The following is a 24419-nucleotide window of genomic DNA, read 5'->3' on the forward strand; positions in this document are numbered from 1 at the left end:
AGGTTTCTGCTACTTGCCAGATTTTTCTCCTTTAGAAAAAAAACAAACCCGTAACTCCCAGCCTGTAGGCACCAATGTGACATTACATAAACCAGCACAATACAGTCCGATTAGGTCCTATCTCAGGATATTTATACATTTTATTTACTGTATGCTGTTTATTATATTTACCACAATTGTATATATGGTACAGCAGTGCTCATGAAGACTTAATATAAATAAAACACAAGAGACAAAACAAATGTCCATTATATCTTTATTGTTAAACAACTTGGTTGAAAATAGTTGTAACTGTAGCTTTAATGTACAACAAAAAAAAAAAAGGTAATATAGTCCTAAATTTACCCTATGGAGATGTTGCTTCCTTGACCTTCCATGGTTACGGACTGAACACCTTGCACGTAAATACTAATAAAGAGTATTACAGTGACTGTGTCCGAAATACATGTACTAATTCTCTCTTCAAGAAACAGATCTAAAGAAAGCCATTAAACCACTTTAACGCCATGGCCTAAGTAACAGTTTCTATACCACGAGGAACTGCAATATATTGATTGCTGGTCTGGCAGGGTAGTAGGTCCATTGGTCCTTAGACGGATTCATTGCAAGGATATATCTGCAAAACTAGGCTTAAATACCTGCTAAATTTCCCTTTTAGATCATGCCTGTTTGGGGGCCATTCACGTGCATTAACAAACCCACTGTACATGATTCTATTTTCCTACACCCTGTGCTGGCAGGGATCATAGGAGGCTCTCTCATCATTAGCTAAATATCCATCAGCTGCAACGAGCTACCATCAACCCAACACAGATTTCCAAATGGTGGAGGTTGAATGCCTGCTGTATGGATAGTACAGCCAGGAGCATACAAACGGTTATATTGGTTTGATATAGATATTTGGAAAACATTATCTATGGCAGAGGTTCCCAAATGCGTCCCTCAAGGCACCCCAACAGTTCAGTTTTTACAGATATCCATGGTTGAGCATACATGGTCAAATCAAATCGACTTTGCTACTAATTAGGTCACCTGTGGTCAAGTATGGATATCCTTAAAACCTGGACTGTTAGGGTGCCTTGTGGACAGAGTTTGTGAAGCTCTGATCTATGGTCATATACAAAAAAATAAAAGTGGAGATCTTTAAGCACACGCCTCAAAACACAATCCAATTTCTTCATGCACTGCAAACAAACGCCAACTCGATATACTGTAGAAGTGTTTAGAAGGCCTGTGCTATGCCGAAATAGCATATATAACTTCTGTGCTGGCTGCAACATCATGGGAGATGAGAACAAGCGAGTCAAAGACTGCCAAACCTTATTTCAAGTTTACATCTAGGAGGAGATAAACTTATGAGACCAGCCCCGATTGCACTAGCTGAAACAGTGATATTTTGGTCAAGATTTACTTCCGACTGACATTTCCGCACTCATCCAAGCTGCTGATCTTTCTGGCCAATCATCTTCTCAACTAGCACTAAAAAGTCAAAAGACTGGCAGGAAAAATGTATCTTTCACACAAGAATCTTTCCTGAAGACAAAAATATTCAGAACCTCAGCTGAAGATCATCCTCCTGACGTCAGCTCTCACTGGCTGCCTCAATTCTCAAAATCATGAATATAATGTGCATCAGAGAAAGCAGCATTACATGGCTAAGCTATCTAGCATCACTCAGTCCACCAGAAACCCCACTATTACAGGGCTGCAAGTACACTGGCCATGAGAAATACCCACTCAAAGTAACGGAAACCGAGTAGAACATATGCACGAGAAAGGGCTTTGGGAGGAAACCTTACATAGCGGTGTAATGTCCCTTTAACGTGCATTGTTTAAATATTGTTGAATAAAGCCCATAATACCATTGTGAATTCTCTCAATGAGAATACTCTCACGCTACTATATTCATATTTACCAAACTGATTAAATTCACTTAAAGAAACCAAATTAACGAACCGGAGACTAAGCAAACCTGCAGCTATCAGAACGCGCGTGCAGATGAAGTCATGAGCCACCTAAGACGCAATACGCTCTTCAGGACAGTCATGGGGAGAAGACTTGTTTAGGGGGTGGACCATAAGAGAAATTGAGATTCAATACCCATAATGGACGGCGTATAGTGCCTGCTCAGCCGAGAACATTAGTATTTATACGGTTATCCTTCCCTTATAATGTAATATGCGTGTTACTACTTACAAACAAATGTAGACAGCTTATCAGTGTAAAGCAATAAAATAAAAAGTTAAAGAAAATTAAAAAGTACAAAACAACGCAAACTAGGATTAAAGCTTTAGTGAATAAAACATGTTGTTGGTATTACAAGGACCAGTCATCGTGTATGTGAGGTAGTAGTAGAATGTCCACTCCCTAAAACTAATGCTGTTACTTTTATGTTCTTGATTTAACGCCTGGTTATTCCACGGCATACCGAACCAATTCGTCAGGACATAAGCGTATCCAACCCTGAATATAAGGGAACCATTCAACATTTACTATGTGGACTAGACCGTTCTACGCAAAAAGGCGACAAAGTTTATGATGGGACAGAACATGATAAATATTCCCAAATTATCCGAGAACCAAAAAAAAACAAACAAAAAAAAACATTCACATACTAAACAATTATGTCAGTTCTAGACTCAAAATTCAATTGCCCTTTCAATATGTAACTTGTGAAAGGCTTCATTAGCTAAAGACTACTTGTCAGGAAATTATAGCTGTGACAAAATGAATGAACAACATTGATATGGTATTGTTATGAACAAAAATCAGACGTGACACTGGAGACCAAAAACCATTCAAATCGTCTTACTCAATTCTATCCTCCACAGTCAGACTGGTACAAGTGCTTTGGCAAGGGAGGGCACGCTCCACCATCGATTCCTCAAAGGCCTACGCTCTATGTTGGTGATTTAGCGGTGTGTGTAGCATGTGCAGCAACCAGTGCTTGCTCACATTGCTTCAAACTCATCGATGCGCTGTTTCGTGTTTCCTTGTCTTATCTGGCGGAGCGTCTTGTACTTGTCGCGCCCGGCCTTCACATTCTCTGCGTGAAGGACGTCGTTCTGTGTTTTCTTGGTTTCGTCTCTTGCTTGCGCCAGCTCAGAACTCAGAGCCTGGAAAACCAACAGGAAATATAATTAAACTTGCCAGATACAAGATTAATAACGCAATATTACACGCACGCGCGATTCCTGCAGCGTACATATAGTGGAGGCAGCCATTCTGTGCGGGGATTCCGTGGTCTACGGCAGAGGTTCTCAAACTCGGTCCTCAGGACCCTAACACAAGTCATGTATTCCAGGTTACCTAGCAGGTGCACAGGTGTATTCATTATTCACTGACACATTTTAAAAGTTTCACAGGTGGATCTAATTATTTCACTTGATTATGTGAGGAGACATGGAAAACATGCACTGTTTGGGGTCCTGAGGACAGAGTTTGAGAACCTGTGGTCTACGGAATTCACCTGATCAATATTATTGGCACCAATGCCGGACATCAAGGGTTAAATATTTATAATTATTGGATAATGCCACAGATCTGTCTACATTGTACCTCAGGGAGGTCATGTGACTGAAGAGAACCAGTAGAGACAGTTAGGAAAAGGACTGCTTACACTGTATGCTGGCGACACACACACTTAAAATACTATCTACGCTTTGGTTGTTATGTGTACATGTGACACTCATACAGATTGTGGAGGTCTTCCATTTGCTGTGTTTTCTCCTTTAACTCTGCATGCAGGGATCATTTCCCAACTAGCATTTATATTTGCATGAAGATTAGTCAAAGTAAAAGTAAGAGGCTGAAATGTAACTGAAAACACAGGACATGATAGGCAGTCTTAGGAGTGTGAGGAAAGGATTGAGCCATATGGATGCCGGTCCCACAAGCCTCTATCTATACTAGTGTTCATTCTAGCACTCTGCATGCAGTCTAGCACCACAACCCATGCAGTTCCTCTTTCCTGCCTGGGGTGTTGCTCTCTGCTCTGGTGCTTCTAGCACCCTCTGCTGATGCAACAAACCGCTGAGATACAGACCTTACTTTGGATTTCAGTAGACTCTCTATGTGGACGATACCACAATTTGCTTATCCTCTACCATCTGGGCGTTTACATGTTACTGAATGGCTTTCTGTCATTTCAACCTGAATGTCCATTCACCACCTCAGCCTTTCAAACTAAAAATATTCCCAGCGAGACGACATTAAACCTCAGGCATCCCTAAACTCACACAATTGTTCCTTTGTTCCCAACAAATATGTATCCAAATAATGTTACATACTTCTAAGAAACATTTCTAGAACAGGCACCAAAGACCCTGCAATTACTCCTGCACTGTATTCCCTGCTTACTGAGCTTCCCCATACCAGACTGTCACTGCTATAATCTTTTCTGTGTGCAGCAGCTGGACTGATCTTCATTGCAAAACATCCTACTCCTCCTGCATCACGTTACCAGTCTCTACATTGGTTACTTGTACAGTACATCTTTTCTCCTGCCTGAGAATATTTCCTAACCTGACCTGCCCATTCTATGAAAGATCTGCACTTCTCATGTCAACTCGTTACAGCAGGGATGGGGGAACCTCAGGCCCAGGAGTCGTATAAGGCCCCCGGGAATCATTTGATGCGGCCCTCAGCTTTTTTCTGCTAGCCTCATCTGGCTAGCAGGGTGCTTAGATTGGCACCCTGCAGCCAGAATCTATGCAGCAGTGCCATCTGGAGCGTCCTTGGGATGCGTCAGACGGTCACACTGCTGCCCTTACAGCTGCTTCGGGCATTGCTGTAATCACTGGTGATTGTGGCCCTGCCCCTATGTGACATGACCTGGAGGGGGCATGACCTGCATCGGGCCCTCGAATAATGCTATATATATATTAAAATGGCCCTCGGATGAAAAAAGGTTCCCCGCCCCTGCGTTACAGGATTTTTTTTTTCTTTTCAAGCGGCAAACACTATATGGAATTTCCTCCCTCATACAAGACTACCTTCCAACCTCTCTTCAGGCAAGGAAATTCCTAAGCTACACCCCAGAACCTCCCAAGGTTATTCTTCACACCCATTTATAGGAGATGTAGTCAGGATTCTGCTGTGACTATCTCAACCGTCACAAAACCGGCAGCAGAATCCCGACTGTCAAAATACTAACGAATCTGGACGGTGAGCATTAGGGTTAAGCTGCGGTAGAGGACGTTTAAAGTTAGGCTGCTGAAGAGGTGGGTTAGGGTTAGGCCGTGGGAGGGGTGGGTTAGGGTTAGGCTGTGGGAGGGGTGGGTTAGGGTTAGGCCATGGGAGGGGTGGGTTAGAATACTCACTAAAAATCATCGGGATTTTGGCAGACGGGATTCCGCTGCCAGTATTGTAACCATCGGAATGGTCACCGCCCAGATATAATATCCAACCATCTATAGACTTGATCACCATGAAGCATTTTCTACCTTTGCAATCTAAACTTACCTATATATGCACGTATCAAACTAAGCTTGTGAGCAGGGCCCTCTTACCTGCTTTGCCTGTCTGTTATATGGTTTTAATTTATGATGGTGATTATTCCCAATTGGAAAGTGCTACACAGTATGAGTGTTAATAAATACGTGACCTGAGACAACACCAAAGGAAGAGGGCAATTCTACAGCTGTGAGTCCTATACCTACAAATACAAAGACTTCTAAAAAAACACAACTTACTGAGGGACTTCGCCAAGTCCATTTGTTAATTTCCTGGTTAACAGATACAAGAGGAAGAGTAATCTCAAGTAGCCAGCCAATAAAACAAATGCTCAGGTAGATAGTCAAAGGGCTCAAACCAATTAGGTGCGAGTTTGCAAATGCAAATTTGTTTAATGAAACTCGCACACTTCACACTAATGCGAGATCCCAAGAAATGCCCAATCCAATTGGAATTAAAACCTTTCTAGCATTTGGGGTACGAGTTAAGGCTTGTACAGTGATTTTTCAGCATTTTTATACAAGGTTGTAAAAAAAAATGGAATAAACACTTGCCTTTCATCTGCAAGTTCAAAAACCGCTCTCCTATCAATACAACACCTCCGTCTACCCATCACGCGTCATTCCTGCCTCCACCTATCCGCCCAACATCATTCCCGCCTCCACCTACCCGTCCCACAGCATTCCCACCTCCACCTACCCGCCCGACAACATTCCTGCCTCTGCCTACCCATTCCACGGCATTCCCACCTCCACCTACCCCCCAACATCATTCCCGCCTCCACCTACCCATCCCATGTCATTCCTGCCTCCACCTACCCGTCCCACGGCATTCCCGCCCCACATCCTTCTTGCCTCCGCCTACCATCCCACGTCATTCCTGCCTCCACTTACCCGCCCGACATAATTTCCGCCTCCACCTACCCATCCCACGTCATTCCCGCTCCACCTACCCGCCCATCATTCCCGCCTCCACCTACCCGTCCCACATCATTCCCGCCTCCACCTACCCGTCCCACATCATTCCCGCCTCCACCTACCCGTCCCACATCATTCCCGCCTCCACCTACCCATCCCACATCATTCACGTCTCCGCGCCCCACGGCATTCCTGCCCCTGCCTCCCATGGCATTTTCGCCTCCACCTACCCGCCCGACATCATTCCCGCATCCACCTACCCGCCCCATGTCATTCCCGCCTCCTACCTTTTCACCTGCTCAGAGGGTGCACACAAAAACTGAAAAATTCACTGTGCCAGTTCGCCATGAGAATGGCTCGCAGGAACCAACTCACACCTAATTGGATTGACCCCAAAGTGTTCATGAAACCTAAGGTTAGTAAAGTCCAAGACCAAAGGAAATCTCAGGTCATTGGTTAAAGAGGGAAAACAATATCTATAGAGTAATGTGTCAAAGCTAAAAAAAAACAAAATGGCCATACGGGAAATAGAAAAGCAAATATTGAGGGAGGAAAGCTCAGGTAAGTAGTCACAAATGAAAGGGAAAGTCACTCTCAGGTAAGTAGATAATGTGTATTATATACCTGAAGCTGCTTCTTTACTCGCTCATTCTTTTGCGTCTCCGTCAGTCTCTCCTCCTCGCTCCGATGGTTCATGACGCCCTCAGACAGCAGCTCGGCGCTGGCCTCTGCGCTGTTCTCATCCTGCTCGTCGTGCTCATGCTCATTCTCGTTATGCGTAGTGGGAGGTGGAAGAAGTGTAGGCGGAGGAGGAGGCGGAGGAGCAGACATCACCGTTTTTAGCTCTTCTTTGGTTTTCTCCAGATCTTCCTGTGCAGAGTATGCCTGAGCAACAACAGTGGATGTCACATTCCAGCTATCCGTAACATGGTAACAAGACTGATAAACCGACACACTAAACAGCATAAAGGCCTTGCCTAATAACATTGTTCATATAGCACTCCTGCTTCAATTCAAACGTTTACCTGACAAGTAAGTGTCCATGGTCCATGTATTAACGTATTACTGATGGCCTAAAAACAAAATCCAAAACAAGCAACCTAAGGCATCAATGTCGAACTACAAGTTGCAGCATGTGTTGGTGCTACTAAGAGCTTCACGGAGGTCACCAATCCCAAATCAATTTGATCGTCCCACATAATGGCTACGTCCACAGGGTGATTGATGGCTGCCTTTTACAATATTCCGGCAGCACGCATTAGCATCTTTACTAGTCTTCTTTCTAGCACCTTGCACCTGTCAGAACCCGTGCAGTTCCTCTTTCCTGCCTGGGGTGTCGCTCTCTGGTCTGGTGCATCTAGCACACTCTGCTGATGCAGCAGTTTGTATGCTAAAAATATCAGAGCAGAGAGCGACACCCCAGGCAGGAAACAGGAACTGCACGGAGTTTAACAGGTGCAGGGTGCTAGAATGAACACTATTTACGGTAGCCAAAATTTGCAAAAGTAGCAGAGTTACTGGTCGTGGTGGTACTCCTTTTACTAGCCCTGGGTAACATGGCATTGCAAAAAGGAACTGCAATCATTTTCTATGGGGATGGCCTAATTGCAAAACGCTGTGCCCAGACCGCAACAATTCTTTGGCAGAGAAAGTTCAGCACGGTCTCAGTAGGCACCGGGATTACATTTGCCAAAACGCTGTCCCCATTGTACTTCATTATCTATCTTAACACCACAGCATGTACCTGCAATATATAAAGGATTAAGCCACAGAGCCAATTATCTCCTTCACAAGATCCAAATATAAAGCTCAGAACAATTATATTTGGTATATAGTTGCCATCCTAAAGTCACTAGGGCATGCAGTTCATGTAACAGATCAAGGTTACTCTGCTCTCTTTCTGGAAAGTTTTACCTTGTACTTTAAATAACCCTCTTTCTCCTAATGAGTGCCTAAACCATGATGTGTAAAGGAGGGAAGAAAATGATCTTTTGTGCTGCTGAATCATATTGATGGAGAGGGGGCTGATTGAAAATGACACTTATGGAGGTGATGAGAGTAGTTCCAGTTCTGAGTCATACCTCCTGGTCTGTAAATCATTGTACGGTCAGAACCGCAGAGTCTCTCTGACACTGTCAGTATCAGTGCATCATTATCCTGCCACAGTAATGGGGTTATGAAAAGTAAATTAGTGCTTGAGACTACGTGCATCATACTGTAGAGTGAGCATAGACTGGAGCAATACAACTGTGCAATTGCCTGGACAAAGGCTCATGTATAAAAGCTGCAAAATTGCACAAATGGGATTTGGTGAGGCTGTGGATGTATTTTTTAGATAAAAGCTCCTGTCTTACAGGAACACATGTATATATGCATGAAGATGGTGGAATCTGCAGAAAGTGTACCTTACGCGGAGGATCTGGGCAGATTACAGAGGCATGGTTAGGTGCACTTCCCCTCCCCCTTATCTTCCAAGTTTATAAATGAGCCCCACTGTCTGTGACAGCTCTGGCCACCACCAGTCTTCAGAGACAACCCAGTGAGCTCACTCATTACAAAGCGCCCATTCACTCATTTAGCAAATTAAGGTTTGCAGATCGCCTACACAGAAGAAACAGCCATCTATGTGGGCCACAAGCAGCCATCTATGTGGGCTGATCAATCACAAGTAGCCAGTGATACTGCGGAGGATGCAGGAACTATAGCCTCCTGCTGAAATGAGATGCTCCATTCTCCAGGATACGGATTCAGCCTACAGAATGGCAGCTACGGCAAATGTAACTAAAGCTGGGTACACATTACACAATATATAGGATGATTTGACAAATCGTCCAAATCATCCAGTGTGTACTCACTACTGTGCCCTCCTTCAGATCGGCCAATCTGAGGATTTGAGAACTACACCATGCTTCTGGATGCGTTGGGGGAACATCATATCAGACTGTCGTACACCAGATTGTGCAGTGTGTATGGATCGCCAAATATAACGGCCAGTCGCATCTGCTGTCGCTGGGTACACAAATCGTTTAGTGTGCACAGGTGTACTTTCAGCTGCTGTTAACGACACTGAGCACACCGATTGATATCAAGAAAGATATCGTTCAGTGCCGGGCTCCCTCCCTCATCCCCGAACGTGCTACAACCTGACAATATCGTCAGGTTGGACAGCAGGTTCGGGCGAAGAACGACAAAGACCAGTGGGAGCGCACATCGTTCATAGTTTTGGGGAAGAAACTGAACGATAACTATATAGTTCCGTCGTCCAAAATATGGCTGCGTGTGTACGCAGCTTAAGTGTTACAGCTCATGCAAATCCACACTGATGGCGTATGGCTAGGGGAGGAGTATCCACAAATATACACATTTATATATCTGTGCACGATCTGCAATTGTACCCAACTCTGCGTCGCATTGTATTGTGGCGTTCATTCATTACAACACACTAATACCAAAACGCACATTGCGGGAACACCATTGTAGGGTATAGGATTGCTAGAAGCCAGCATGAATATAAATCACAGACATCAGGACAAGCTCATTGCATCAGACTGTGCTGTGACTATAAACAGCAGTAAGAACCCAGCACTATTTTATGATCTACTTATAGAATTCTTAGTGAGATATTTATCAAACCTTCTAAACAGGACAAGTGCAGGTATTGTCCATTGCAAGCAATCAGCTACCACCTATCATAGGATGTACCAGATAAATAAAATCTGCAAGCTGATTGGTTGCTAGGTACAACACCTCCACTTATCCCCTTTAGAAGGGATATCTAGGGAGACAAGCCGATAGATAGGAAAAGATTCTTGTTACAAAGAAATGGGAATACTACCACATTTGTATGTCGTTACACAAGTATTATTAACAATAGTGTTATAGGACACAATCACTACTGTTGGAACAGGTTAAACTTAAGGGGGAAACGCTCTGGGGGGAAAGTGGACATAGGGCCTGATTCAGAGCCGGACGCAATTAGCAGTCGCTCGGTCCTGAAAATAGGGGTGGCTATTCAAATGAACCGTTCGCTCTTTGCGGTCTGTTCACGCCTCTAGGTCTGAACGAGCGAACAAAACTTGCGGTCGTTTTTTGGGAAACTACGCCCCCTGGCCGCTCGCATCCTACGTCATGTCCGCTATTTATTAGATTAATCGAGTACATCGACCAGCGTATGAACTGCTCGCTATTCTTGTGGTTGGTTTTTGCTACCACAATTTTGCGAGCAGTTCTGGCTTAAAAAAAACCCAGTGACGTGGTCAATGACGCTGCAGTTTTAAATATGCACACCCATAAAACGCCCGTTTTGACCTTTAAGCACGCCTGCGATCGGATCTCCACTCCCCGTTTTCAAGCACCTTCCCCTGTTACCACCCACATACGCCTCATCCTGTCACTCAAATTAGCAGGCATTCGCTATTTTGCGAGCACATGAATTTCGGCCGCACTGACTGGCTCGCGCATGCGTATAACGATCCGTACGCATGCGCAGTTGGGCAAACATCGCTCGGAGCGAACGAGCTGCCGCTTACGAGTGGCTCTGAATCAGGTCCATAATTTTCTATAGTTATGTACATGTTACAATGCTATTAAAACAGTCTTTATGACTAGGTCGGAAATTATATATAAAATAAAAAAGATAAATAATGAAAATAATGGCTGATTATAGCACTTCTGTATGGGGGAAACATTCTCTTATATGAAGCTATTTTACAATAGATTTATGACCATCCTGTCTGTATGGACACATAACAACATTGAACTTATTAGTCCTTGTTGAGTCTCCCATATCCAAAATGCTTGGGACCAGGGGTATTTTGGATAACTTAATCCGGATTTTGGAAAATTTGCATATCATAATGCTATATCTTGGGAATAGGACCAAAATATACACACAGAATGCATGTATGTATTATATACACCTTATATAAACAGCCTGCAGGTCGTTTTATACAATATTTTCAATAATTTTGTGACTCAAAGTTTGTGTACAGAAATGAAATTCACTTATGTTTCATATACACCTTATACACACAGTCTGAAGGTCATTTTATACAATATTTTTAATAATTTGTGCCTTAAACAAAGTTTGTGTACACTGAACCATCAAAAATCAAAGTTTTAATTATCTCAGTCATGCCCAAAAAATTCCGTATTTCTGAATATTCCGTATTTCGGAATATTTGGATATGGGAGGCTCAACCTGTACTCATTTTCAAGCATTAAGTGTTTTGCATTTCCATTTAAAAAGAACAAATATCCATCTATACACTACACAGTGTGTCCCCCTTTTTCTGGCTCATGCAGAGCATGTTGTGCCTACTGGCTACAGAGATAACCACCACTACATTGTGCAATGTAATGATGCGCAGTGATCAAGACACTCACTGACCAGTCGCTGAACACCTCCTGGAATTGTGTTGCGGAGCATATGGTGACTGTGATACGGTATGAGATCAGAATAAACCAGAGGGATGAGTCCAGCTCACGACCTAAGTACGGATGTGTCCTCATACCCTATCACTACAGTCGCGCCAACCTTCTCTTCTCCGTGCGATGTGGCTTGCGCAGTGTCTTTTTCACTGTAAAGTGTATCTAATTCATAATGCGATGCAACAAAACCACTTAACGAGATTGTACGGATTAATTTAATGTGCGCGAATGAGTCTCAATCTGTGCACAATGCGCTACAATGCAGAGGCTGCGGCTTTTTTCAGGCCAGGTTCGTTGTGCATCATCTGCGATTTTGTACATATTTGTATGGTTAAAGGGTCAGCCCGACATCCCTGGTACAGACTGATTGTTTTGCTGCGTCTGCGGTGCGAATAAGATGCAAAGTTTTTTTTAAAACTTACTATGGGCGGGATGTACTAAGGTTGCGGTGACCATTCCGCCAGTCACCGCAACCTTACTAATCGCATATGTACTAACATATGCGATTAGTATCGCAAAGGACAGCTCTTGCGATAAGAGCTGCCCTTTGCGAAGCAGCTGATGCCTGGTGACGGGATCTCCGTCGGACCCCGTCCCCTCCGAGCCCCGGGAGCTTCCTGCTGGTCACATGTGCAGGAAGCCCCGGACTCGTCCTCCTCCTCCCTGCACCCGGAAGATGATTAGGAGGAGACGGAGGACCCAGGAAGAGCGCGGGCCGGCAACCATGGACAGCAGATGAGTGGGGGCCAGCGCTGGGCGGCGGCGAAGCGTCGGGTGCGGGGTCCGGTAAGAATCTTATAGGCTTCTATAGGGTAACGCCAAGCTTTTCTGGCGCTACCCTCCGCTCTGAAAAAAGGGTGGGCGGGGCTTAGTACATATGGAAATGCGGTAAAACCCAGAGAACGGGGTTTTTACCGCATTTTTCCTTTAGTACATGCCGCCCTAAGCAACACCGTGCGTGGCGGCTCAGCCAGATGTCTTGTATTGAGGCTGAGTGTATGAGGATACAGCTGTAAGTAGTAAAATGCTCTGTTTGGATTTCTTCTTATACCCTCCTGGGTGTTCTCTATACACGGTGAATGGCAGCTTGCAAATGAAGCCTTATAGAACATGGTGTACATGGTTATTATAATCATCTGTAGAGTTTATACAGTAGCTGTGTATAATAAAGGCGTTTTAGACTAATCTCCATTTTAAAGGCTGCTGCTGGTCCACATTTCTCCAGACATAAATGAAACTATTACTCTTAAATTGTTTCTCTTTGTTATGTATAAAATTTGGAAACTGTAGGTCCGGCTCTGCCAGGACTTAATGGCCTGATGGCATCTCTGGGCATGGATCTGCTGGATATACTGCAGGCAAAGCAATCAAATAAATGGTACAGAAACAAATGCAGAAGGAGAAATTACTTTTTGCTGCCACTCGGAAGCCTCGTCTTCCTTTTTCTTCTTCGCCTCTTCCAGTAACGCGATCTTGGCAGTAAATTCTGCGAGTTCAGCTGCCTAGATTGGAATAGTACATATCAGTAACATGGTGGTGGGGGAGCACCCATATCCTTTGCTGCACTACATGTACCAGACACTTGTCTCAATGAACCCATACAACATACTACCCCGGGCAGTGTACAATTACTACATAACATTAGTGTTCCATTCCATATTTGAAGGAAGAAATCACAGTTTACAACACTACATGAAAGAAGCATTATATAGTGTAACAGAGGGACATCCATAGAGCCTCCTCCACACAATACAGGTACCATACAATAGCAGCGGTCACTGAGCTGGTAATCACAAGTACATAATATGAGATATGGTAAGAACTTACCCTTGTTATCTCTATTTCTACGAAGTCCATAGGGTTCCACAGGATACCTTGGGTATAGGTGTGACGTCAGTCGCAGGGCACCAAAGAGTTAAGCTTTCAGCCTCCCAGGATGCACTAGGTCCCCCTCCTATACCCCGCCCCCGAGCCAAGGCATCTCAGTTAGTTACCAAGCCATAGGCCGAAGGAGGAGAAGGAAGAGAGAGAAGAAAGATCTGGACACATACAAGAATCACATTCTCACCAGAGGGAGACGGAAAAACCGGTGACCAGAGCAAAGCCCATCTGCAGCACAGGTGCGACAGGGCGGGAGTCCTGTGAAACCCTATGGACTTCGTAGAAATAGAGATAACAAGGGTAAGTTCTTACCATATCTCATATTTTCTACTTCAGGGTCCATAGGGTATCCACAGGATACCTTGGGGATGTCCCAAAGCAGTATCCTTTAAGGGTGGGGACGCTCCTGTGCAGAAAGGAGAATCCGCCGCCCGAAGGAAGCATCCTGAGAGGCGAAGGTGTCAAACCTGTAATACCTCACGAAGGTATGGACCGAGGACCACGTAGCAGCCTTGCAGATCTGGACTGCAGAGGCACCACGTCGAGCTGCCCACGAAGGACCCACAGACCTAGTGGAATGAGCCTTCAGAGAAGGAGGAACCGGTAGGCCTTCATTAAGATAAGCTTCAGAAATAGCCATACGGATCCAGGCTGCCAAAGTTTACTTTGAAGCAGGCCAACCCTTTTTACGGAAGCCATAGAGGACAAACAACGCGTCCGACTTCCTAAACGAAGAAGTGCGGTCAACATAAGTCCTTAAGGCCCGCACAACATCCAAAGAGGCCTCACCCACGGAAAGACCCAGTGAGTTAAAGGCCGGAACAACGATTTCCTCGTTTACATGAAACTGGGAAACAACTTTGGGAAGAAACTCGGGGCCGAGTGCGGAGTACTGCCCTGTTCCCTTGAAAAACCAAGAAAGGGGGTCTACAAGAAAGAGCCCCTAACTCAGAAACATGTCTGGCCGAAGCAATAGCCAGAAGGAAAACAGTCTTAGCTGTTAGCCATTTAAGATCCACTGAGCCCAGTGGTTCAAACGGCGGTCCTTGGAGAGCCCTCAGGACCACAGCCAAATCCCAAGGCGCCGCAGGTGGAACAAAGGGCGGCTGAATGCGGACAACACCTGGCATAAAGGTGCGCACATCCGGGATTGTAGCAATCCTACGGTGAAACCAGACAGACAGGGCCGAAACCTGTACCTTCAAAGAAGCAAGGCGAAGCCCATGATCCAGTCCAGCTTGCAGGAAGGCGAGAATCCGAGACAGACGAAACTCCCGCGGTGCATAACCTCTCGGTCGACACCACTGGAAGAACGTATGCCACACGCGATGGTATATCCTCGCGGAAGACTGTTTCCGAGCTCGCAACATGGTACGCACCACAGAGCTGGAAAACCCCCGGGACCTCAGCATGGCCGTCTCAACAGCCACGCCGTCAAAGACAGCAGAGTCAGGTCCGGGTGACGACAAGGTCCCTGAGACAGGAGGTCCGGTCGTAGCGGCAACCGCAGAGGACTGTCCACGGACAGACCCTGAAGGTCTGAGAACCAGTGCCGTCTGGGCCACGCGGGAGCTATCAACAGGAGCGTCCCTCCTTCCTATTTGAATTTCCGGATTACCCGTGGAAGAAGGGAGACCGGAGGGAACAGGTATGCGAAACGGAACGTCCACCGGACGGACAGAGCATCCACCAGAGACGCCCCTTTGTCTCTTGTGCGAGACCCGTACACCGGCAACTTGTTGTTGTGCCGGGACGCCATGAGGTCGATTTCTGGAAGACCCCATCTGTCCACCAGTAATTGAAAAACGTCCGGGTGCAGGGACCATTCCCCCGGATGAACGTCCTGGTGACTTAGAAAGTCCGCCTCCCAATTTAGCACTCCCGGGATGAAGACCGCTGATATGGCCGGAAGATTGCGCTCCGCCCAAACCAGGATCCGAGACACCTCTACGAGAGCCGCCCGGCTTCGGGTTCCTCCTTGCCTGTTTATGTAGGCCACGGTGGTAGCGTTGTCCGACTGGACCTGTACCGGGTGACCCTGGAGAAACCGATGTGCCTGCTGGAGAGCATTGAAGACCGCACGGAGTTCCAAGATATTGATTGGAAGCTCCGCTTCTGTCGGCGTCCACCTGCCCTGGAACAGATGTGGACCCGAAACTGCTCCCCAGCCCCGAAGACTGGCGTCCGTTGTCAACAGGACCCAATTTGGAACCCAGAACGGACGTACCTCGCTGAGGTGGGTCGTCTGTAACCACCAAGCAAGGGACAGGCGAACCTCCGGGGTGAACACAATCGTCTGGGACTTCAGAGACTGAGGCAGCCCGTTCCACTTTGACAGGATCAGGTGCTGCAGAGGTCTGGAGTGAAACTGGGCATATTCCACCATGTCGAACACCGACACCATGGAGCCCAGTAACCTCATCGCCGAGTGTAGAGACACCCGGCGGCTGTGCAGACAACTGCGCACCCTTGACTGCAAAGCAGAGATCTTTTCCTCCGTCACGAAGATCTTTTGCTGTCCCGAGTCCTATAAGGCTCCAAAATGCAGAATCCTCCCGCCACCAATAACAGGTCGTCCAAGTACGGCAACATGCGGACTCCCTGCAGCCGCAGAGAAGCCGCCATGACCGCCATCACCTTGGTGAAAACACGCGGTGCTGTCGCCAGGCCAAAACGTAACGCCCGAAACTGGAAGTGGTCGCTGCGGATTGCAAACCTGAGGAACTGTTGATGGCGCAAAAGAATAGGGACATGCAGGTAAGCGTCCTGTATGTCCAATGACACCATGTAGTCCCCAGGTTCCAGCGCCAGAATGATGGACCGTAGGGCCTCCATCCGAAACTTCGGTACCCGCAAAGACTTGTTGAGTGCTTTGAGGTTGAGAATCGGACGATACGACCCATTGGGTTTCTGTACCAAAAAAAGATTTGAATAGAAACCCTGGCCCCTCTGGGAGAATGGAACAGGCACTATAACTCCAGCCTGGAGCATAGTGTGCAATACCTTCCGCAGCTCCGTAGCCTTGTTCCGGTCTGATGGTAGACCCGTGGTGAAGAATCGAGCCGGGGGTCTGTGGCGGAAGGAGAGGGCGTACCCGTGGGAGACCACCTCCAGAACCCAAGTGTCTGTCGTAGTGACCGACCAACACTGGGCGAACTGCAGCAGGCGGCCTCCCACCCTGGGATCCCCCAAAGGGAGGCCCGGACCGTCAGGCCGCAGGCTTGTCATCTGGCTTGGGGGCCGGATGTCTGGTACTCCATGCCTGCTTCCGGGGCTTGACCGATTTCTTAGGGCCAGCCTGACGAGGAAACGACTGTGGTTTAGGCCTGCCCTGGGCCCTAGATGACCGAAAGGACGATGGTCCAGAACCAGAAGGAGCAGCGGCCGACGGGAGACAAGCCGATTTGGCTGCCGCCAGCGTGGCCACAATCTTATCCAGATCCGGACCTAAGAGAACTTCTCCGGTAAACGGCAACGCTTCCAGACCCTTCTTGGAATCTGCGTCCGCCTTCCAGGATCGCAGCCACAAGGTGCGACGAGCAGCTACTGCTGCTGAAGAAATTCTAGACACCAGAGTACTAATGTCTAGAGCCGCCTCGTTGATGTAGGTGGCCGAATCACGGAGATTGCCAATCAACTCCGCCTGTTCGGCCGGACAGTCGGAATCAAAAGAAGCCTCTAATGAATCCGCCCAGCGCTCCATCGCTCTGGCAACCCAGCAAATGGCCATAGCCGGCTGTGCTGCCCCCCCCCCGCAAGGGAATAAGCGGACTTCAGGCAGATTTCCACCTTGCGGTCCGTAGCATCCTTAAGGGAGGACATGGATGGCATCGGCAATGTGGCACCACGGACAAGACGGGTCACGTGAGAATCCACCTGTGGAGGGGATTCCCACTTAGCAAAATAATTATCCGCGAACGGATAAGCCACCGCCAGGCGTCTCTGCGACTGGTATCTTTTGCCAGGCTGTTTCCACGCACCGCAAGGGCTTAGTAGAAAGAACAGGGACAGTAATAAAGCTGACAGTCTTGAGAAGAAAAGTTACAGGCAGCAGCGCTAGCACAGTCACATACAATGCAAAGAAAATCAATTCCTGCACTAACAGCGCTGATCACTCAACTACACAGACACAGGGCCTGGTAGGACACAGTGCTGCATACACAGACCTGACCACAGCGGAGGAGAGGTATGCGGGGGGACCCAGACCACGATGCTTCCAATGCAGGCTTCCAGCAGCGTTCACCTTGCTTCTGAAAAGATGGCCGCCGAGGAGCAGAGAGAAGGCTGGCCTGGGGGAGGAGCGCTGACACAGGGCCAGTCAGCACAGTGCAGAGAGGGCTGTGTGCAGCGGGGGAGGCGCCGGCTGTGAGACAGGGAAGGCGCGCTCCCCTGGCATGCATTTAACCCCTGGGACGCCGCAGCGCTACCGCTCTGCTGCGGTCCGCTGTCCCAGGGGGTAGTGGAAGCGCAGGTTGGTCGCCTGGCTCCACGCTGCAGCCAGTCCCCAGGGAGCCCCCTGCCTGGGGACTTAGGACCATGTGATCAGCGGGGACCCACCGCTTACCTCTGTCCCCCTTGAATCCGGCCATGGTCCGGAACATCTGGGGTCACCGCTAGCTGTGACCCCAGATGCCCACCAGCATCCCCGGATCAGTACCGGCGGGGTGTAGGGAAGTCAGCATGGACGTCAGGACTGACTGTCCATGCTGTTCATCCAGATGTGCAGCCACAGCTGCATGAAGAAAAAGCTTCAGGGGCTCTTCTAGCCCCCACTCCAACAGGTGCACCCGACTCCGGCCGGGCACCAAACTAAACTGAGATGCCTTGGCTCGGGGGCGGGGTATAGGAGGGGGACCTAGTGCATCCTGGGAGGCTGAAAGCTTAACTCTTTGGTGCCCTGCGACTGACGTCACACCTATACCCAAGGTATCCTGTGGATACCCTATGGACCCTGAAGTAGAAATAGAAGTATAGGTGTGTATAGAATTATCTACTTCCCCAACCCACAGGGTCCCCTTTAATGATTGCTCTGTAAATGGCATAAAAGCAACTAAGCTCCTGTGCGTTTCCTTACCAGCTGTTCTTGATTTTTCATCTGGTCTGCGGCCTGCTTGGCCAGTGCGGACTTGGCTTCCTCTGCAGACCGTCGCTCCTTCTCCAGACGCTCTGCCTCTTCCTTTGCTCTTTTTCTTTCTTGATCCAACTCTAAAGCTCTTCGAGTTTGTTCTTCTAGTTCTATTCAGCAAAAAAAAAAAAAAAAAAACAGAAATGGGACATGGACTTCACAGAGCTGGATGGTGACATCTCGGTACTCCTTTTACATCAGTACAGTGAGTAGTGTCAGTACCTGATACACATTTTCATCCTCTATGACAACACAAGATATCTGTGTATGTATATATACATGTGTGCGGCCAGCTTTAGGAGATGACTGCATGGGAGATTATTTATGGTCTGCAAGATATCAACCTATTTACCTACTTGTATGGAAATTTTGTTTGAACGACAAAACAACGAGATACCTTCCAGGGCGACTTGCGCAGCACTCAAACACAGCTTTAAGGGCAGATACTATTAGCCGGGTGTGATCTGATTTGTTGACGTTCAGAAGATCTACATGGTCATTAGGTCATCAATATGTACACATGTATTGAGGTCAACAAGGTTAAAATGTCGACACGCTCAGAATATCGACATTTAACATAATGTGGCCATTTTTTTGTTGTTGTTGTTATTTTAGCCTAATCCTAAAAAAGAAAAAAAAACAAAAAACCATGACGACATGTTACATGTGAACGTGTTGACCTAAATGCATGTCTACATATTGATTGTCGCCATAATGATCATGTCTACATTTTTACTGTTGACATTCAGAACATGTCGGCGTTTTGAATGTCGACAAGTCAACCGGCTACTAATTAGCCGTGTGATGACACTACACATGAGTAAAAGTACTGTTTTACCTACAGTAATACCCGGAAGTGTGCGCTGCATATACGGTGTACAGGGCTATACAACAGCATCTTACCGCTACACAAATCCCTCCCCTGGACACAACTAACTACAGTCAAAAGAAGTTTGTTTTGATGATGAAAGCGGTGCAGTATTTACTAAAACACCAGTAACCAACAGCTGTCACAAATAACACAATGAACACAAAGGTGATTTGTTGCGTAGGGCGGGTTGCCGCAGCCTGGTTACCGGTGTACTTCAGCCTGTATATAATGGTCCATTCGCACATTAAATATGTGTTATAAGAGCTGTAATACACAATATGATCGAACAAACAATTCTATAACAGTGATAGAAAATATATAGCAAAGAATGCAGAATAAAGAGTTAAAGCAAATTATCCTGTCCTCCAGCTGTTTTCCCTTTTACAAGATGCAAAGCACAAGCAATCAGCATAAAGTCTGCAGTATACATATACAATGAGCTCTTCCATGTCAGATCCTTGTAATCAGCTTATAACAAGCAGAGGTCAGTATGTAGAAACCTAGATGGCAGTAGTCATTGTGGTCACTTGTATAACAAAAGGATTCCCCCTTAGTGACAGTATGTAATAAGTCACCTTCCCCTTAGTATGGAAGATCTCACAGACAGGGCCCTCTGCTTCTCCCCTTAGCTCTATCCAGGTCACCAATGATCCGCTATTGCCTCCTACACCCGCTTCAGCAACTGACACCGTTTGCTGGCCGACAGATTGGGCGACAGGTGGTTGAGCACAAGAGGTAGTAACGATCTCATTAAACTTATATCATCACCTATTGAGCTGACCCTGCGTGTTCTTCACTTCTGGGTACCTGACCATGCTGATGTAATGTGCATGCACTAGAGGCCACTATCAAAGAGTAAATAACTATGGCCCAATTTTAGATTTTGTAGTCAATAGGTTACAGTGGCTAATGACATCCGAAGAGCTTGATACATGCGGCCAGATAGAAACCTATTGGATATTGGAGAAAGATATCTGCTGGGTACCCACAGTATAAATACCGGGGGTCCTAAAGTGATGCAGAAAACCTCAAACTCATAGTCCTAGTGTTTTGGTGGAGGAGGAGCCTTTTAGGTTTCCTAAAGCTGGGTACACACGTAAAGATTTTCTGTCCAATCATCCAACTAGTTGATTGGTTGGAATGAAAATCTGGTAAGGTATGAAATCAAATGACAATCAGCAGTTGGCTCCCAATCGCCAGAAAATGGACAAAAACTGTTTGAACAAATTGTTTAGATCAAACATTTAACAAAACTTGTCTGACGACCATCTTCATCTGTTTTCTGGCATTTAGGAGCAGATCATCATTTACTCCCATACATTACCAGATTTTCATTCCAATCAATCAACTAGATGGATGGTTGGACAGAAAATGTTTACGTGTGTATGCAGCTTAAGTTGTACGTTTTGATGGTACTTATTAGACGGTAACAATACACTGCACCAATACTCTTTATAATGAGATCCTGCACACAGTAGGTGGTGTGACTCACTGACCTGTCTGCTCCAGGGCACAGTGACAGCTACACCCAAAGGCACAGCATTGCCTCAGTCAGGTAGGATGGAAGAGAAGAAAAAAGTAAATGTAACACTACCTTTTTGTGCTTTTAATGTCTGTTCTTCAATCTGTCGGAGACGTTCAATCAGCTCGTCCTTTTCACGTTCTATTTTCTCTTTTTCCTTTTCCGCTATTTCCCTTTTCTTCTTTTCATTTTCTAGCTGTGCTCTAAGACGAGAAGAAATAAGGATGGAGTGAGACGGAGGAAGGAGGAGAGCAGCTCTCCAGCCCAGTGTAGGGGCATCGTCCTCTCTGTGCATGCCACAACATTTATTCTACTGATACTGCACATTTTCAAACCATTATAATTTAACCCAGAATGCTAGGGACATGGGCTTCTGTATAGTCATTCAGTATATCGGAGCATCATACCTTTAATCTTGGCATCCCCCTCCTCATTGTCTAGGAGGAAAGAGCCAAGTGCACTGGTGAGGAATTGGGAGGGGTTTGAACCGAATCACCACTCTCCCAGACTATTACTAACATAGAGGAGCAGCAGAGACACTGCCGCCAGGTGCTGACCCTCGATGTCAGCGTCCAGCACATAGTGAGGAATATAGACACTAAACGTCACCCACCCAGCATTTTTGGTCCCTGCTGAAAACCTGGTGCTCCAGGCGAGGCGAGACTGAGTCTGGAAATGGAAGATGGAAGGAACACCCCAATGACCCCAATGAAAAAGGCTCAATCTCCATCAAATATACAAGTGTGTTGCACCTTTCGCACAGCAAGAAACACCTGCAAAGCCCACACTATCCCTTTACACAAAATGAAATATTTTGGCACAACAGTGGACCCCTTACTAAAGAAGACCCTCACTCTGTCCAACACCACCTACTGGCTGTGTCACATTTCTGCTCCTCAGCACTCCCAATCTTCCACCCCAAACCCATGCAATTAGGCCAAAATCTAGCTCCACCAGTACAAATTAGGATATGCAATTCCGGCAAGTATTTGGCGCAGCAGTTCTGCGTTTTTCCACTTTCTACATGGCTGCCAGGGCATGCAGCCATATTGTGGGGTGAACCAGTACGCAGTCTATCAATTAGCGAAGAAATAGCATGGAAGCATGAAGTAAAAGGCAAGATGACAGAGTGCCGCGTACCTCAATGATGTCGCTTATACCTCATGATTGGCTGCATCCTAATAAACACTGGAGCACTGTAAGTGTGATATGCCTCCCTCTAGTTATACCACTGAGAGATAGTGACAGGAATCGTGCAGACTGCATATAAAGGAAATGGGACGCCGCCCCTGTCTCATTTACACCAGTTAGCACATTGTTTTCATCTGCATCATACCTATTTAGTGAGGGTACGTACGATCATTCATACGGAAGGTAAGCCCTGATCAAGGGTACACCTATACCCCACACTAGCCGGATAACAAGCTACATGCACATAACAATACCACCTCTAACCACGGGTTGCTAGACAGGGGTCATCAGGGAGACGTATGCACACGGTGCTATACGGAAAGGGACCCCCTACAGGGGTTACCTTATGTTACCTGCACCTGTACATAGGTGCACACACACCTATCCAGAGACAATCCCTTGTCACTAGGGATCATTGCAGTCGGGCCTAGGGGCACGTAGACACCTATTGGTGGTCTACGGAAAGAGGCACCCTAATGGAGCTCTCTTATCTACCCACCAGAGCCAATGCCAAGGAACTCTAACTTTAACTTCTTTTTACAATATTTGGATACTCATCTAAATATTGATTATTACTACTAATACACCGGATAGCAGTATTAGCAACTCCTTAACACACAATACTTATTTTGATAAACATCATTTGTTACATCTGTCATTTTCACATTTACTTTTACACTGTTGTACACAACCCTTCTATACTTTAATACAATAGGTTAGCGCTGGACACAATTATTTAATCTGCATATAAAGGAAAACTAAATGAACCCCATCTGCACAACTAGCAGGAGTGATGCTGGAGGCACTACTTTATTCTACAGCAGCGGTTTCCAGCAGGTATGCCTGCACAGGAGTGCCACGCTGTAGCTGGGTCCACAGAGCTGACACTGGAGGAGTTTTCCCCCAGGCCGCCTTCTGTACTCTGCAGAGGAAAGACATTGGAGGAGGATTTGAGGATATGCTTGTAAACCATGCGACCTCGCACAAGAGATCTCATGAGATGTCACCAAGCCCAGGATTCCCACTAATATTTTAAGTAAAGACATTTTATTTCTACTCATAGATGTTATATTTTTTTATTAAATTCCTTTTTTCAATGATATCTGTTTTCAGTGATCAGAATACCAAAATTCATAAAAAAGAAAAAAACATATATACACATACACACATATATTTATACATACACACATACATATCCTTCTCTCTCTCTGTATGTATGTATGTATATATATATATATATATACACACACATGCATATATACACACACACACTTTTTTTTTATATAAATATCGCAATGAATATAAATTGTATTTATTGCACTTGTAAACAGTTTTAATACTATTTTTTTTAATGCTAAAAGCGCTCCTTTAAAAAAATAAATAAAATAAAATAAATTGTTGGTGTGCCTTGGCAATTTCACCATCTCGCTCCGTGTGCCATGAGTGGAAAAAAGTTGAAAATCACCGCTCTGCAGACATATCACTGTCGTTGTGACAAAGGCCTTATATGTAAATGGCTGAGAAAAGTTTTCCTTCTCAGTGATAAACAGCTATCTCACAGCTTTGACTATTCATGTAGCAGGATACCGCAGGAAAACTGGAGATTTCTCCTGTAATCTCCCAATTTTTATCTAAGTACTCTTCCCCATGCACAGGTATGAGGAAAGCGACCGGATGAAAATATAACGCCATCACAGTATGGCAATCCGCAACACTTGTAAATTTTGCATGTGCAGTACCATTTCTTTTTAACGTTTCGCACATGAGTAATATGGATGAAAGGTGACGTGTTGGCCGTGCATGTGTGACCTCATCGGCTTGCGCACTCCTAGTGTGGAGACAAGTGTCTCAATTTAGTGCATATGTACGGGCTCTCCTGCCTGCCAATCCATTCTACCGACACAGAGGTATCAGCAAAAAGCCCTACTGAGAGTTTTACTAAAGTTCCCCGGGTGACCAGAATATCGCAGCACTAAGGAAAAGAAAATTGCACAAAATAAGTATTTGTTTTTGAATTACTTCAAAAAA

The 24419-nt window shown here is 46.0% G+C and overlaps 1 protein-coding gene across 1 annotated transcript in view; it reads right to left on the reverse strand.

Annotated features, from left to right (window-relative positions):
• Positions 1-249: 249 nt before the first annotated feature.
• Positions 250-24419, reverse strand: part of RDX (radixin) — a 43055-nt gene continuing 18885 nt past the window's right edge. The window contains exons 8-12 of the mRNA XM_088456740.1: positions 21273-21403; positions 18757-18917; positions 13211-13303; positions 6996-7256; positions 250-3116 (exon numbers count right to left, since the gene is read on the reverse strand). Of these exons, the coding sequence (XP_088312866.1) occupies positions 2952-3116; positions 6996-7256; positions 13211-13303; positions 18757-18917; positions 21273-21403 (811 nt within the window). The 3' untranslated portion in view covers positions 250-2951. The remainder of the gene's footprint in view (positions 3117-6995; positions 7257-13210; positions 13304-18756; positions 18918-21272; positions 21404-24419) is intronic.

This window comes from Taudactylus pleione, unplaced genomic scaffold (assembly GCF_031769625.1).
Source record: "Taudactylus pleione unplaced genomic scaffold, aTauple2 ptg000711l, whole genome shotgun sequence".
Classification (NCBI taxonomy): Eukaryota; Metazoa; Chordata; class Amphibia; order Anura; family Myobatrachidae; genus Taudactylus; species Taudactylus pleione.